A 17,293-nucleotide genomic window follows, 5' to 3' on the forward strand; every position below is an offset into this window, starting at 1 on the left:
AGTCCCAGCTACTCCGGAGGCTGAGGCAGGAGAATGGCGTCAACCCGGGAGGCGGAGCTTGCAGTGAGCTGAGATCCGGCCACTGCACTCCAGCCTGGGCGACAGAGCGAGACTCCATCTCAAAAAAAAAAAAGGAGATTTTGAATAGTGAAGGTAATTGATCACTGCTTGGGTGAATTGTGATGGTTATATAAAAAGTGACATTTGGGATGGAGTATGGATAGTGAGGAACTGTATAAGCTGAGAAACAGAGAAAGACTTTGGGTCTAAGGGAGCTACAAGAATAGACGTCCTGAAATATAAAAGGCCCTAGACTAAATATTTAGGAAACTGAAAAATTCTGCAACTAAAAAGTTTACGGTTAAGCAAGTCTGGGATGACATGACTGAAGAAATAGATTGGATTTATGTCAGAAATATCTTTTCTGTGAAAGTAAGAAGTTAGAATTTTATCCTATACAACAGAATAAGCTATAGCCCATGAATCAAATCTGGTCAGTGGTCTGTTATTACAAGGACTGTAAGCTAAGAATGGCATTCATATTTTCAAAATAGTATTTAAAAAAGAGAAAAGAGCCTGGCACGGTGTCTCACACCTGTAATCCCAGCAGCTTGGGAGGCTGAAGCAGACAGATCACTTGAGACCAGGAGTTCAAGACCAACCTGGCCAACACAGCAAAACCTCATCTTCACTAAAAATACAAAAATTAACCAAGCATGGTGGCACATGCCTAGAATCTCAGCTACTTGGTAGGCTGAGACATGAGAATTGCTTGAACCCAGGAGGTGGGGTTGCAGTGAGCCAAGATCGTGCCTCTGGACTCCAGCCTGAGTGACAGAGCAAGACTGTGTTTCAAAATTAAATAATTTTAAAAATTAAAAAAGAAAAGAGAGAATATGGCTGGGTGCTGTGGCTCATGCCTGTAATCCCAGCACTTTTGGGAGACTGAGACAGGCGGATCACTTGAGGTCAGGAGTTCGAGACCAGCCTGGCCAACATGGTGAAACCCTGTCTGTACTAAAAATAAAAAAAAAAAATCGAGTGTTGTGGTGGGTACCTGTAGTCCCAGCTACTTGGAAGGCTGAGGCAGGAGAATCATTTGAACCCAGGAGGCAGAGATTGCAGTGAGCCAAGATCGCACCACTGCGCTCTAGCCTGGATAACACAGCAAGACTCCATCTCAAAACAACAACAACAAAAAATATGTGACAGAGACAGTATAAAACCCATAAAGTCTAAGATGTTTGTTGTTGGACCCTTTACAGAAAAAGTTGCCAGCCTCTGCTACATACCAGTGTTACCCAAAATATATTATCTGAGGGAGAAAAAAATGCTTTCTCTCCTCATACCCTGGTCCTGTTTATATGGGACCAGGAAGAGGTGAGACATACGCCAAGATCCTCACTGCCACATCTTAAATTCCATCATACAGAGAAAGTGTGTTACCTCTCAGACCTCTATGTCTGCATTTATTTTTCTCACCATAACCACTAGTCTCTTACTTCGTCTTAACTATGAACCTGTTCTTTACTCTGTATTGACCTCCAATCCATCAATTCTCCCAGCTTGAAACTTGTAGTAATTTCAGTAATGTCCCCATGAACACTTTACCCTTACTTCCTTAATTTTCTGTGATTCCTTTCTTGCCAGTATGTAGCATTGGCTCTCACAATATTGTCTGCCTTGCCTGTTTTAATTCTCCGGCCACCAGGTGTTTAAAAAGTATTTTTTAAAACACTGCTAATGTTATCTGAAAATCAGTGCTATGTAACTTTTGCCATAGTCTCATTTCTTCTTAATGGTCCTTTGATTGATCTCTTTCTAACTTCGACAAATTCCTACAATAGCCATTCCAAATTTGGAATCTGGTTCCCATCTGTTTTCCATCTTTTCCTCTCTTCAATGGATGTTATCTCTTTGTTTACTGCAAAGACTGGTAAATTCAGTCATACAGCAAATTAACACCATCTATTAATGTTTGTGTTATATGGTATACAGGAGAAGCTTTAAGAACTTTTTACTCTAAAGCAGCAATAAGATTTATTTGTAAATAACACTATTTCTTATGGAAAATCTATTCTCAACTTAGTTGTGGGAAATCCTTGCCTACCCTGATGTACTCGCGAAGTTCTTTCTGGCACTGAATTAAATTTAATGTTTTCTTATCTTTCCTCGACTTCCAAATTTTATGTGCAATCCAAGCATATTAGTCCATTCTCATGCTGCTATGAAGAAATACCCAAGACTGGGTAATTTATAAAGGAAAGAGGTTTAATTGACTCACAGTTCATTTGGCTGGGGAGGCCTGAGGAAACTTACAATCATGGTAGAAAGCACCTCTTCACAGGGTGGCAGGAGAGAATGAGTGCCAAGTGAAGGGGGAAGCCCCTTATAGACCATTAGGTCTCATGAGTATTCACTCACTATCACAAGAACAGTATGAGGGAAACCATCCCCATAATTCAGTTATCTCTTACCTGGTCCCGCCTTTGACACATGGGCCCAGCCAACCATATCATTCTGCCCCAGGCCCCTCCCAAGTCTCATGTCCTCACATTTCAAAATGCAGTCATGCCTTCCCAAAAGTCTTCCAAAGTCTTAACTCATTCCAGGATTAACCCAAAAGTCTAAAGTTTCATCTGAGACAAGGCAAGTCCCTTCTGCCTCTGAGCCTGTAAGTTAGTTACTTCCTAGATGTAGTGGGAGTACGGGCGTTGGGTAAATATGCCCATTCCAAATTGGAGAAATTGGCCAAAATGGGCTACAAGCCCCATGCAAGTCTGAAATCCAATAGGGCAGTCATTAAACCTTAAAATTCCGAAATGATCTCCTTTGACTCCACATCTCACATCCAGGTCTTGCTGATGCAAGAGATAGGCTCCCACGGCATTGGGTAGCTCTGCTCCTGTGGCTTTGCAGGGTACAACCCCCACTAACTGACTGCTTTCATGGCTGGCATTGAGTGCCTGCAGTTTTTCCAGTGCAAACCGTGGATGGATCTACCATTCTGGGGTCTGGAGGACAGTGGCCCTCTTCTCATAGCTCTGCTAGGCAGTGCCCCAGTAGGGACTCTGTGTGGGGGCTCTGACCCCACATTTCCCTTCCACACTGCCCTAGCAGAGGTTCTCCGTGAGGGCTCTGCCCCTGTACCATACCTCTACCTGGACATCCAGGAGTTTCCATACATCCTTTGAAATCTAGGTAGCAGTTCCCAAACCTCAGTTCTTCTCTTCTGTGCACCCACAGGACCAACATCATGTAGAAGCTGCCTAGGCTTGGGGCTTGCACCTTCTGAAGCAAAAGCCTGAGCTGTACCTTGGCCCCATTTAGCCATGGCTGGAGCAGCAGGGACATAGGGCACCAAGTCCGTAGGCTGCACACAGCATAGGGGCCCTGGACCCAGCCCAGAAAACCAATTTTCCCTCCTAGGCTTCCAGGCCTGTGATGGAAGGGGCTTCTGTGAAGGTCTCTGACATGCCCTGGAGAAATTTTCCCCATTGTCTTGGTGATGAGCATTTGGCTCCTACTCACTTGTGCAGTAGATTTGAATTTCTACCCAGAAAATAGATTTTTCTTTTCTTTTTTTTTTTTTTTTTTTTTGGAGACAGAGTCTCGCTCTGTTGCCCAGCTGGAGTGCAGTGGCCAGATCACAGCTCAATGCAAGCTCCGCCTCCCAGGTTCACGCCATTCTCCTGCCTCAGCCTCCGGAGTAGCTGGGACTACAGGCGCCCGCCACCTCGCCCGGCTAGTTTTTTGTGTTTTTTTTTAGTAGAAACGGGGTTTCACCGTGTTAGCCAGGATGGTCTCGATTTCCTGACCTCGTGATCCGCCCGTCTCGGCCTCCCAAAGTGCTGGGATTACAGGCTTGAGCCACCGCGCCCGGCCAGGTTTTTCTTTTCTACTGCATTGTCAGGCTGCAAATTTTCTTTTTTTTTTTTTTTTTATTATACTTTAAGTTCTAGGGTACATGTGCATGACGTTTATATCATGTATAACTCCCCAATGCAATCCCTCCCTCCTCCCCCCTCCCCATGATAGGCCCCAGTGTGTGATGTTCCCCTTCCCGAGTCCAAGTGATCTCATTGTTCAGTTCCCACCTATGAGTGAGAACATGCGGTGTTTGGTTTTCTCTTCTTGTGATAGTTTGCTAAGAATGACGGTTTCCAGCTGCATCCATGTCCCTACAAAGGACGCAAACTCATCCTTTTTTATGGCTGCATAGTATTCCATGGTGTATATGTGCCACATTTTCTTAATCCAGTCTGTCACAGATGGACATTTGGGTTGATTCCAAGTCTTTGCTATTGTGAATAGTGCCGCAATAAACATACGTGTGCATGTATCTTTGTAGTAGAGTAATTTATAATCCTTTGGGTATATACCCAGTAGTGGGATGGCTGGGTCATATGGTACATCTAGTTCTAGATCCTTGAGGAATCGCCATACTGTTTTCCATAATGGTTGAACTAGTTTACAATCCCACCAACAGTGTAAAAGTGTTCCTATTTCTCCACATCCTCTCCAGCACCTGTTGTTTCCTGACTTCTTAATGATTGCCATTCTAACTGGTGTGAGATGGTATCTCATTGTGGTTTTGATTTGCATTTCTCTGATGGCGAGTGATGATGAGCATTTTTTCATGTGTCTGTTGGCTGTATGGATGTCTTCTTTTGAGAAATGCCTGTTCATATCCTTTCCCCACTTTTTGATGGGGTTGTTGTTTTTTTCTTGTATATTTGTTTGAGTTCTTTGTAGATTCTGGATATTAGCCCTTGTCAGATGAGTAGGTTGCAAAAATTTTTTCCCATTCTGTAGGTTGCCTGTTCACTCTGAGGGTAGTTTCTTTAGCTGTGCAAAAGCTCTTTAGTTTAATTAGATCCCATGTGTCAATTTTTGCTTTAGGCTGCAAATTTTCTGAACTTTTATGCTCTGACACCTCTTGAATGCTTTGCTGCTTAGAAATTTCTTTCACCAGGTACCGTAAATCACCTCTCTGAAGCTCAAAGTTACACAGATCTCTAGGGCAGCAGCAAAAAGCCACCAGTTTCTTTGCTAAAGCGTAGCAAGAATGACCTTTACTCCATTTCCCAACAAGTTCCTCATCTCCATCTGAGACCACCTCAGCCTGGGCTTCGTTGTCATTCAAAAAGTCTCTAGGAAGTTCCAGATTTTCCCACATTTTCCTGTCTTCTAAACCCTCCAAAGTGTTCCAGCCTCTGCCTATTACCCAGTTCCAAAGTCACATCCACATTTTCAGGTATCTTTATAGCAGCCCCTGACTCTCTGTGGTACCAATTGACTGTATTAGTCCGTTCACATACTGCTGTGAAGAAATACCCGAGATTGGGTAATTTATAAAGAAAAGAGATTTGACTCACAGTTCTGTATGGCTAGGGAGGCCTCAGGAGGCTTACAATCATGGTGTGAGGCACCTCTTCACAGGATGGCAGAAGAGAGAATGAGTGCTGAGCAAAGAGGGGAATCCCCTTATAAAACCATCAGATCTTATGAGAACTCACTAACCGAAGAACAGTATGGGGGAAACCGCCCTCTCCACCTGGTTCCACCTTGACACTTGGGGATTATTATAATTCAAGATGAGATTTGGGTGGGGGTAGAGCCAAACCATATCACCAAGCAACCATGTTAATTAACTTTTACGGTTAGTGTATTCACTTCTTCTTTTTTCATTGATTATGGTTTTCCTTTTTCATTATGATTTTCCCCTTTGTAGTATCTTCTTAATTTTTAAAGCCACCTGAGATCATTTTTGGATAGAAGGAATGATATTTGTATATTTCAGCACATAATTAGGTTCCTCAAGGCCTTTATAGAACAAAGTTGGGTATATAACTTGATATTAACACTTTTAAATAATTAAGTAGCAGTATGATATAAAACCAAAGTGATAGTGTGACATAGTGGAAAGAGAACAGACTTTGAAATCAAACAGTTTTATCAATTGTATTACATTGGGATGAAATTACCTGCCATTCTTACACTACTAGGGAAGTTATAGATTATGATTTAAAATGTTGAGCAGAACATGTTTTCCACCAGTATGTACTTAATAGATAATTATTTTTGTACAAGCAAAAAATGGTGAGCCCCAGAAAAGATACACTGTTAAAATGCTATAGTAATTCACAGGAAAGGGGATCAGAGATGGCTTTGTGAGGAGAAAATAGCATTTGAATTAGGAACTTAGAGTAGGATTTGGGTTTTCTTTGTGTGTGTTTTTTTTTTTTTTAATTATTTTTTGTGGCTACATAGTAGGTGTATGTATTTATGGGTTCCAGGAGATATTTTGATACAGGCATGCAATGCTTACATAAGCACATCTTGTAAGCATTTATCCTTTGTGTTACAAACAATCCAATTATGCTATTTTAGTTATTTTTAAATGTACAATTAAATTATTGTCTAGTCACCCTGTTGTGCTATCACATATTAGGTCTTATTCATTCTTTCTAATTTTTTGGTACAGATTAACTATCCTTACCTCCTGCCCACCCCCTCACTGCCTTTCCCAGCCTCTAGAAACCATCCTTCTACTTTGTAACTCCATTAGTTCAGTTGTTCTGAATTTTAGATCTCACAAATAAGTGAGAACATGTGATGTTTGCCTTTCTGTGCCTGGCTTATTTCACTTAGCGTATGACCTCCAGTTCCACCCATGTTGTTGCAAATAACAATTTTTTTATGGATAAAGAGTACTCCATCATGTATAAATACCACATTTTCTTTATTCATTCATGTGTTGATGTGCACTTAGGTTGCTTCCAAATCTTGGCTATTATAAACAGTGCTGTGATAAACATGGGAGTGCAGATATCTCTTCAGTATACTGATTTCCTTTCTTTTGGGTATATATCCAGCAGGATTGTGGGATCATGTGGCAACTCCAGTTTTATTTGATTTTTGGAAGAGATAGGTGTCTAGTTTTATTCTTCTGCATATGGATATCCAATTTTCCTAGCACCATTTATTGAATAGACATTTTTCCCCAGTGTATGTTCTTGACACCTTTGCCAAAAATGAGTTCACTGTAGGTGTGTGGATTTGTTTCTGGGTTCTCTGTTCTGTTCCAGTGGTCTATGTGTGTGTGTGTTTATGCCAGTACCTTGGTATTTGGTTACTATAGCTCTGTAGTATAATTTGAAGTCAGGTAACATGATTCTTTCAGTTTTCTTCTTTTTGCTTAAGATATCTTTGGCTATTCTGTGTCTTTTGTGGTTTCATGTATATTTTAGGATTGTTTTTTCTATTTCTGTGAAGAATGTCATTGGTATTTTGATAGGGATTACATTGAATCTGTAGATTGCTTTGGGTGGTATGGACATTTTAACAATATTGATTCTTCTAACCCATGAACATGGAATATCTTTCCATTTTGTCATCTCTTCTTCAGTTTCATTCATCGGTGTTTTATAGTTTTCATTATAGAGATTTTGTTTAGTTAATTCCTAGGTATTTACTTTTATTTATGGCTATTGTAAATGGGATTGCATTTTTTTATTTTTTTTCAGATTGTTCTCTGTGGCCTGTAGAAATGCTACTGATTTTTCAAGGTTGATTTTGTATCCTACCACTTTACTAAGTTTATCAGTTCTAATAGTATTTTTGTGGAGCGTTTAGGTTTTTCCAAATATAAAGTGATATCATCTGCAAACAAGAATAATTTGACTTCTTCCTTTCCAATTTAGATGCCCTTTCTTTTTCTTGTCTGATTGCGCTAGCTAGGACTTCCTGTACTACAATGAATAACAGGGTGAAAGTGGGCATCCTTGTCTTGTTCTAGATCTTAGAGGAAAGGCTTTCAGTTTTTCCCCATCCAGTATATTACTTGCTGTGGGTTTATTGTGTATGGCTTTTATTATGTTGAGATATGTTCCTTCTATACCCAGTTTTTTGACGGTTTTTATTGTGAAAGGATGTTGAATTTTATCAAATGCTTTTTCAGCATCAGTTGAAATGATCATGTGGTTTTTGTCCTTCATTCTGTTGATGTGATGTATTGATTTATATATATTGAACCAGCCTTGCATTCCTGGGATAAATCCCAGTTGGTCATAATGAATGATCTTTTCAGTCTGTTCTTGAATTCAGTATTTTTTTCAGGATTTTTTGCATCGATATTCATCAGATATTGGCCTCTAGTTTTCTTTTTTTGATGTTTCTTTGTCTGGTTTTGGTATCAGGGCCTCATAGAAGGAGTTTGGAAGTATTCCCTCCTCGTCTTTTCTCAAAATAGTTTGAGTAGGATTTGTATTAATTCCTTAAGTGTTTGGTAGAATTCAGCAGTAAAGCCATTGGATCCTGGGCTTTTCTTTATTGGAAGACTTTTTATTATGGCTTCAATCTTATTATTGGTCTGTTCAGATTTTGGGTTTCTTCATGGTTCAATCTTGGTAGGTTGTATGTGTCTAGGAATTTGTCCATTTCCTCTAGATCTTTCAATTTATTGGCATATAGTTGCTCAGAGTAGCCACTAATGATCCTTTGAATTTCTGTAGTATTAGTTGTAATGTCCCTTTTTTAAATCTCTGTTTTATTTGGAACTTCTCTTTTTCTTGATGTGGTTAAAGGTTTGTCAATTTTAATTTTTCTTTTTTTTTGTTTTAATTTTTAATTTTTTTTCAATTTTTAATTTTTCAAAAAATCAACTTTTGGATTCTTCATTTCAGTTTCATTTATTTCTTTTATATTGATTTCATTTTAGTTTCATTTATTTCTGCTCTGATGTTTATTTCTTTTCTTCAAATTTTGTGTTTGGTTTGCTCTTGCTTTTCTAGTTCTTTAACATTAATTGTTAGGTTATTTGAAGTTTTTCTTCTTTTTTGATGTAGGCACTTATAGCTATAAATTTTCCTCTTAGTACTGCCTTTATTGTATCCCACAGCTTTTGGTGTGTTTTCCATTAGCATTTGTTTCAAGAAATGTTTCAGTTTCCTTCCTAATTTCTTTGTTGAGCCACTGATCGTTCAGGAGGATATTGTTTAATTTCCATGTATTTGTATAGTTTCTAAAATTCCTTTTGTCCTTGATTTGTAGTTTTATTTCATTGTGGTCAGAAAAGATGCTTGATATTATTTCAATTTTTTGGATGTTTTAGGACTTGTTTTGTGACCTAACATAGGGTCTATCCTTGAGAATTATCTGTGTATTGAAGAAAAGAATGTGTATTCTGCAGCTGTTGGATGAAAAGTTCTGTCAATATCTATTGGTCCTTTTGGTTTATAGTGCAGGTTAAGTCCAGTGTTTCTTTGTTGATTTTGTTTCTAAAAGATCTGTCCAGTGCTGAAAGTGGAGTGTTGAAATCACCAGCTATTATTGTATTGGGGCCCGTCTCTCTCTTTAGCTCTAATAAAATTTGCTTTATATATCTGAGTGCTCCAGTGTTGGGTGTATATGTATTTAAAATTGTTATATCCTCTTGCTGAACTGACCCCTTTATCTTTATATAGTGACCTTCTTTGTTTCTTCTTATAGTTCTTGTCTTGAAATCTATTTTGTCTGATATTAATATAGCTACTTCTGCTCTTTTTTGGTTTCCCTTGTCATGGAATATCTTTTTTCTTCCCTTTATTTTCAGTCTATGTATGTCTTCATAGGTGAAATGTGTTTCTTGTAGGCAACAGATCGTTGGGTCTTATTTCTTAATCCATTCAGCCATTCTATAAAGACAATAGAATTTGAACATGCAGAGATGAAGTAGAAACTGGGATGCCTTGAGTAAAAGTATGGAGGTAATGAAGTATAAACCAGTTTCATTAAAATAGAAGGTTTATAGAGGAATGTAGTATAAATTTGGTAAGTTAAGTTGGAAAAGATTGTAGCAAATTTAAAGGCTGGTTCATAATTTAGTCAGCAGACATTAAAGAATTTTTGAAGGTTTTTGAGCAGAAAGCAAAGTTTATTACAGTAATATTAATTTCACTGCAGTGCCTAGGAAAAAACCAAAGGAAGGTAAAGACTACTAATTATTAGTAAGGATATAGAACAGCATTAACATACCACTAGTGGGAATGTAAATTGGTATAACCATTTTGGAAAACAATTTGGCATCCACTTTTAAAGTTGAAGATAATGGGCATGACGTTATGTTCTAGAAATTCTATGCCTAGATTAAACCTTGAAGACATGTCCAAAAAAGTGTTCAAAACTCAGTTGTTTGTAATAGCAAAAGAATAAGAGAAGTAAGTTGTAGTTATACATAGCAACATGGATGCATATCAAGAGCATAGCATTTAATGAAAAACACAGGTCACCAAATAATAATTTGATGACATTCATATAAATTTTTTTAAATAGCCCTGTCTCTACAAAAAAAAAATTATCCAGGTGTGTTGGCATGCACCTATAGTCTCAGCTACTCAGAAGGCTGAGGTGGGAGGATTGATTGAACCTGTTAAGTCAAGGCTGCAGGGAGCTGTGATCATGCCACTGTCTTTCAACCTGGTCATTGAAGCAAGACCCTGTCTCAAAAAAATAAATAAAAATTAAAAATAGAAATGTAATACATTATTCAGGGCTTCATATACATGTAGTAAAAGACTTTAACAAAGGAAAAGAATGACAGAATCTGTAATCATGGATATCCTCAGGAGAGGAGGGAAAAGGGGTGTGATTGGAGAGAGACATATGGTATTTGTAAGGTATTGGTAATGTCAAATTCTTAATCTGCTTTTTGGTTTATTTTTCTTTTTACCTAATGTGTCATACATAAAATTCTTTTGCATATGTGAAGTTTTTCCTAAGTGAAAAAATTAGAATTTTTTCATAGCATTTCATTAAGTGTAAAGGAGAGAAAAGAGGATTCATGCCATTTAAAGAATTATCCACTTCTCTCTCTGTGTATACCTCTTTCCTCTACCCATTGTGCTTCTTTCTCAGAGAAAGAAAACTCTTCTGCTTTCCAAGGTTAAAATCCTTTTTAGCTGTGCATACATTGATATACTAGGCATTTTTAAAAGTGAAAAGTAAATCAACCCTAAGACTGTCATTCTTAACATGACATGTAGTTTTTTTTTTTTTTTTTTTTTTTTTTTTTTTTGAGACGGAGTCTCACTCTGTCACCTGGCGGGAGTTCTGTAGCACTCTTTTGGCTCAGTACAACCTTCACCTCCTGGGTTCGAGCAATGCTTCTGCCTCACCCTCCCAAGTAGCTGGGATTACTGGCATGCATCACCATGCCCAGCTAATTTTTTGTTTTTTTTTTTTTTTTTTTTTAAACTAGAGACAGGGTTTTGCTATGTTGGCCAGGCTGGTCTCGAACTCCTGACCTCAAGTGATCTGCCCACCTCAGCCTCACAAATTGCTGAGATTATGGGCATGAGCCACCATGCCCAGCCTAGTTTCATTTGTTAATAGTGTTTTTCTAGGAAACTGCCTAGATGCATAGGTATTTTAAAATAATTTTAACAATAATGAATCTAGTTTTCTAACCCCTTTTGTAAACCAGGTGTTATATCCTGCCACATCAACATGCTGTAAGTTGCTTGGTACTTGCCCTATTATTGAACATTGTTTAGAATTGATGGCTTGATATTCACTGATCATACATTTAATATTTTGGTGAATTGTTTCCTTGGAGTAGATTGTTTTAGATAGTAATTGAATCAAAGGATATAAGCTTCTGTGTTGCTCTTGGTGCATTCAACATACTGTCTTCTAGCAGCAGGATGTGAGCTTACTAATTTCTCCACAACTGCACCAGCGCTAGGTAGATCAGTCATCCCTGATCCCGTCCCCTCTTGTGGCCTTTGGGGCTCTGTTTTATTAATTATCTTTGTGGCATATTCCATCCTGTTGTTTGATGCATACTTTACTCTCACTGTGTTCAAACCCAGGCTCATCATCTTCCTCTCCACACGAAGCATTTGGCTTGACTTCTGTCATTTCAGTTTTTGGTTTCCTCATTTTACCTAGGTATCCAGATTCTACAGTGTTTTTTTTTGTTTGTTTGTTTTTTGTTTTTTCACTTTTCTGTTTTTCAAGATTTTTAAAGTTTTAAATCTTTGAAATATTTTTCAGATCTATCTGTTTCCATTTTTACCAACATTCTCTAATTTAGGCTCTCATTATCTCTTACTGGCATTATTTCAGTAATCTAACCAATCTTTATGCTTCTTGCCTTTAATGCCAGATAATGTGTTACACCCTGCTAACAAATGCCTTTTTATAAATCTTTACTTCCATCATGCCATGCTGTGCCCTTAAACTTCAGTGTCTGTTGAATTAAGTACAGTGTCCTTGACCTGACACCTAAAGTCCTTAGGCTATGCTTTTCAAACTGAGTTTCCCAACCCATTCAGTAGGTCCTAAAATCAATTTAGTAGGTTGCTACCAAAAAATGGGAAAGGAGAAAATGTCAGAGTATGTGACACCTATTTATATTTTGTGAAAGTTGTTTCTATGTGTGCATGTGTCTGTGTGTCTGTGTAAAACATTCCTATCATAGGGCACTGTCAAATAAGTTTGAAAACCTTGTTATACAGGATATCCTTAATTATCTTTAGCTGTTTGTACTCTTCCAATTTTTCTTCTAGCTGGAGTAGACCACTCCTATCACAGAATGCTGGGTGCGTCCCAGCTTTATTCAAGGTTCATTTCATTCATTTCACATGCCATCTCCTCCCAGAAGCTCTCTCTCACTGCCTCAGCCGAACCCCAAACCCGAGACACAGAAAACCTGGATATAATTTTCCTTTTTCTATACCCCATAGCATTTTGTTTTTCTTATGGCACATTTCACATCACACATTTTCCCTGTCATTTTTAATAGATTACAGATCCCTTGTAGGCATAGGCTTTATCTTGTACATCTTTTCATCCTCATTTTAGTATAATATTTTCTACTTAGAAGATACTTTTTAAAAGGTTTTTATTGAAATGTAGGACTTCATTAAAAAGTATACATTAAAACAATACGACTTTGTTTTAAAAAGTAATATCTCTTGTAGAAATTTTGGAAACTACTGATAAGTAAAATGAAGAAATGATAATGGCAAAAATAAATATTTGAGGGTTTGCTATGTATATTCCAGACACTGTGTTAAGTACTTAAATTGTATGATCTCATTTGATTATTAACAACTAACTATGAAGTTGGTAGGTATCATTATCATCCCCAATTTTCAGTTGTAGTGGGAGAAAAATGACCCTAATCTCATTCTCACCTAGAGAAACCAGCTAGGGTACTGATATTTTAGTGTGGTCTTACTTTTTCTATGGATATATACTTTTTCCCTCATCAGTGCAGAAACTGTTAGATGGACCACTTTTTCAGTTAAACGCAAATGGTGAGCATTTCAGGACATTGGTTTTTTTTTTTAATTTTTGTTTTTGAGATGGAGTCTCACTCTGTCGCCCAGGGTGGAGTGCAGTAGCGCAATCTCAGGGCACTGCAACCTTTGCCCTTCAGGTTCAAGCCATCCCTGTGCCTCAGCCTCTCGAGTATCTGGGATTATAGGCATGTGCCACCACCCCCAGCTAGTTTGTGTATTTTTAGTAGAGGGTCACCATGTTGGCCAGGCTGGTCTCAAACTCCCGACCTCAGGTGATCTGCTCACCTCTGCCTCCCAGAGTGCTGAGATTACAGGCGTGAGCCACTGTGCCTGGGACATTAATTCTTATACATGGAATAATTTCAGTTTATAGGTAAATTGCCTCTGATTACTTATACTAAGAAAAAAAATTTTTTTAATGTACCAGTTTGGCCTGGTGAGGTGGGTCACGCCTGTAATCCCAGCACCTTGGGAGGCTGAGGCAGGTGGATCGCCTGAGATCAGGAGTTCAAGACCAGCCTGGCCAACATGGTGAAACCCTGTCTCTACTAAAAATACAAAAATCAGCCAGGAGTGGTGGCAGGCACCTGTAATCCCAGCTACTTGGGAGACTGAGGCAGGAAAATTGCTTGAACCCGGGAGGCGAGGTTGCAGTGAGCTGAGATCACACCACTGTATTCTAGCCTGGGAGATAAGATCGAGACTTTGTCTCAAGAAGAAGAAAAAAAAAAGTACTAGTTTGATAAAACCTGGATTTGCTTACTAGCGAGATTGTACTTTTTTTCATGTTTGTTGGTCATATGTCTATCATATTGGTTGCATTTTCTGTTTTTCCTTTACCTTTTTATTTTGTTAGAGTTTTTTTTTCTGATATCTTTCATCAAATCACATCTATCAATCTTTTCCATTTTTCCTCTTTTTTTTATATGAATTTCAGAAGGGCTTCTTATTCAAAGATAATCATATTCATCAAGATTTCTAAAAATACGTAATGGTTTATTTTTATTCAAAAGTAAAACAGTATTATTCCATGATTATTTACTCAGTATAAAATAATTTTGATAAAAGGAAATTTTAAACAATATATTGTAAAATCTTTCATAATCCCATGTTCACACAGTTATAATTTAAAGTTTTGGTGTATATTCTTCCAGAATTTTTTCTTTGCACATACTACAATTTTGGAATCATGCAGATATTATTTTATAGCTCTATATCAGCATTTTTAGTGACTTAGTTTTCAGTTGTTGAATTTACTATATATTTAACCTATATCCTGTTGTTTGGCATTTAAATTGATGTCCAGTTTTGTGTTGTGATAAATCTACAATGAACACTTTTCATAGATACTTCGCTACCTCATTTATCTTTTGGAAATAAATTTGTAAAAGTGAGATTCTGGAACTTAATAGTAGTATATTTCTAATTTTGACCTACTCACCTCATTACTTAAACTAGAAACTTAGATTGCAGTGTCCATCTTCTTCCTCACCTGCCACATTCTTTCAACCTTTCATCAAATGCTACCTCCAAATTATTTCTCAGATATACTTCTCTGTATTTATACTGCTTTCACCCTAATCCAAAGCATAATCTTGTTTGACCTGGGGTTATAGTAGCAATTAAAGGATCTTTCTACCTGTCTTACCTCACTCCATTTCGTTTCCACACAGCATGAAAAGGGATCCTTTACAAACATAAGTCTCACACAGTCAAATCTAACCTAGCAGTCCTCCTTCACTGCTTTCTGTTTTATTCAGAATAATGTGCAGACTGTTCTTATGGCTTACAAGGTCCTCCAGGATCAGGTCTCTACTGGCTTTTCCAAAGTCATCTTGGACCATCTTCCCCCTCACTATCTTACCATACTGGCTTATTTTTTTCTTCAAATTCTCCAGGCCCTTCCTTCCTGCAAGGCCTTTAAACATACTGTTCTTTCTACCTGGAAAGCTCTCACTTCCCCTTTTTACTTAGCCAATTCCTACCCATCACACAAGGTTCAATTTAAGTGTCACCACTTTAAAGAGCTTTACTAATCTAGAAAAGAAGCACAGAATCTTTTCGGTTTGGTTCACCATGGTGTACCCAGCTCCTAGAAGTTAGATGCTCAGTGAGTATTTGTAGGGTACTACGTTGATGTTGCCACATTACTCCTTAGATAAACAGAACCATTTATATTCTCATCAAAAGTATGACTTTGGGGTGATTTTTTTTTTACACTAAATTTGTTTATTTTGGTATATGGTGCAAGATGACAGCGATTTAACCTGATTTTTCCCAGTTAGCCATTTGTCCTATAACCTACCATTATTCTGTAATTCAGCATTTTCTCACTTTTTAAAAGTATCGTCCTTACTTACAATAAACTCTTATATCTCAAGTCTCTTTCTGGACTTTGTTTTCTGGTACATTGTTCTGTCAACCTAGGTGCCATGATTTTATTTATTTTGCCTTATATAATTGATAGGCAAATCTTTCTTCATCAGATTAACTTTTTGTTTGCTTCCATCCTGAATTCTCCCAGATGAAGTCTTTACTATCTTTATAAGTTCCAAAGAACAACATCCTATTGGAATTTCTATTGAAATGTTAATTGAACTTACAAAGTAACCTGTAGCCTTCCTATTTACAAACCAAACTTTGTGTCATTTTCAAGATTTTATAATTTTCTTAGTGTTGGTCCTAATCACTTCTTAGTGTTATTCTTCTGGTTAGTTTTTCTTGCTGTTGTGAGGAAATTATTTTTCTAGTTATGCCTTCTACCTGTTAATTGCTAATATAGAGAAAAGCTATTTATTTTATTTTTTATATTTTTTATTTATTTTGTATTTTTAGTCATTTTTTGAATTTTTGAATTTTTAAGATAGACTAATAACAACAACTTGTCACAGAGCACTTTTAATATGTTTGTTCCAGGATAGAAATATCCTTTGAAAGCCCTGATATTGTTTGTCAGTATGTTTGGGTTAATTATAAATACTTCCTTGCTTGCATTGTATATATTAAGATTATATAATTGAGTGAAAATGGAAATGTAGTCAGCAGCATAAGATGGCCTCAGAAAATTAAGGTCAGAATTTTTGCTCTTAAACTTTTCACAAAGGAATATTACAAACCAGGATTAGCAGAATAATCAAAGTCCTAAAATGTTGTTTCTCTCTTTTCAGGAAGTGGTTCTGAAAGACGGAAGAATTGAAAGACTAAAGTTAGAGCTAGAAAGGAAAGATGCTGAAATCCAGAAGCTGAAAAATGTAATCACTCAATGGGAGGTTTGTGTCCATTTACTATTGCTAAAGAAAATAATTCTATACATTTTCGTATTTTGTTTTTCTTATATGTAAATATGTTTAATATGCAATTCATGGGAATAGTCATTCTATTTTTTATGTTCTTAAACTCTTTGATTAATGGTTTAAAATCTGAATGATTGATTATTTATTTATTTATTTATTTATTTGTTGTTGTTGTTGTTGTGTTTTGAGTCTCATTCTGTTGCCCAGGCTGGAGTGCAATGGCATGATCTCAGCTCAGTGCAACCTCTGCCTTGGTTCAAGTGATTCTCCTGCCTCAGGCTCCTGAGTAGCTGGGATTACAGACATGAGCCACCATACCTGGTTAATTTTTGTGTTTTTAGTAGAGACAGGGTTTCACCGTGTTGGCCAGTCTGGTCATGAATTCCTGGCCTCAAGAGATCCACCCACCCCAGCTTCCTAAAGTGCTGGGATTATAGGCATGAGCCACCATGCCTGGTCGTATTTTGTTTTTTAAAAATGAACTTTATTGTGGTATAGTTTACACACAGTATAAAATGTATTTTTGTTGTTATAAAATACATATAACCATTTAAACTGTATAATGCAGTGGGGCATTAAGTATCTTTACACAGCATTGTGTAACCATCACCACTGTCTATTTCCAGAACTTTTTCATCATCCCAGGCAGAAACTCTTACCCACCAAGAACTCCCTATTCTCATTTTCCACACCCTGGTAACCTCTAATTTC

General features: G+C 37.4%; 1 protein-coding gene across 3 annotated transcripts in view; it reads left to right on the forward strand.

Annotated features, from left to right (window-relative positions):
• Positions 1-17,293, forward strand: part of GKAP1 (G kinase anchoring protein 1) — an 83,162-nt gene that overhangs the window by 52,250 nt on the left and 13,619 nt on the right. For all 3 annotated transcript variants that reach the window (XM_033236965.1, XM_033236967.1, XM_033236966.1), the window contains one exon: positions 16,457-16,558. In XM_033236965.1, the coding sequence (XP_033092856.1) occupies positions 16,457-16,558 (102 nt within the window). The remainder of the gene's footprint in view (positions 1-16,456; positions 16,559-17,293) is intronic.

The sequence above is a fragment of the Trachypithecus francoisi genome, unplaced genomic scaffold (assembly GCF_009764315.1).
Source record: "Trachypithecus francoisi isolate TF-2019V2 unplaced genomic scaffold, Tfra_2.0 Lachesis_group16, whole genome shotgun sequence".
Classification (NCBI taxonomy): Eukaryota; Metazoa; Chordata; class Mammalia; order Primates; family Cercopithecidae; genus Trachypithecus; species Trachypithecus francoisi.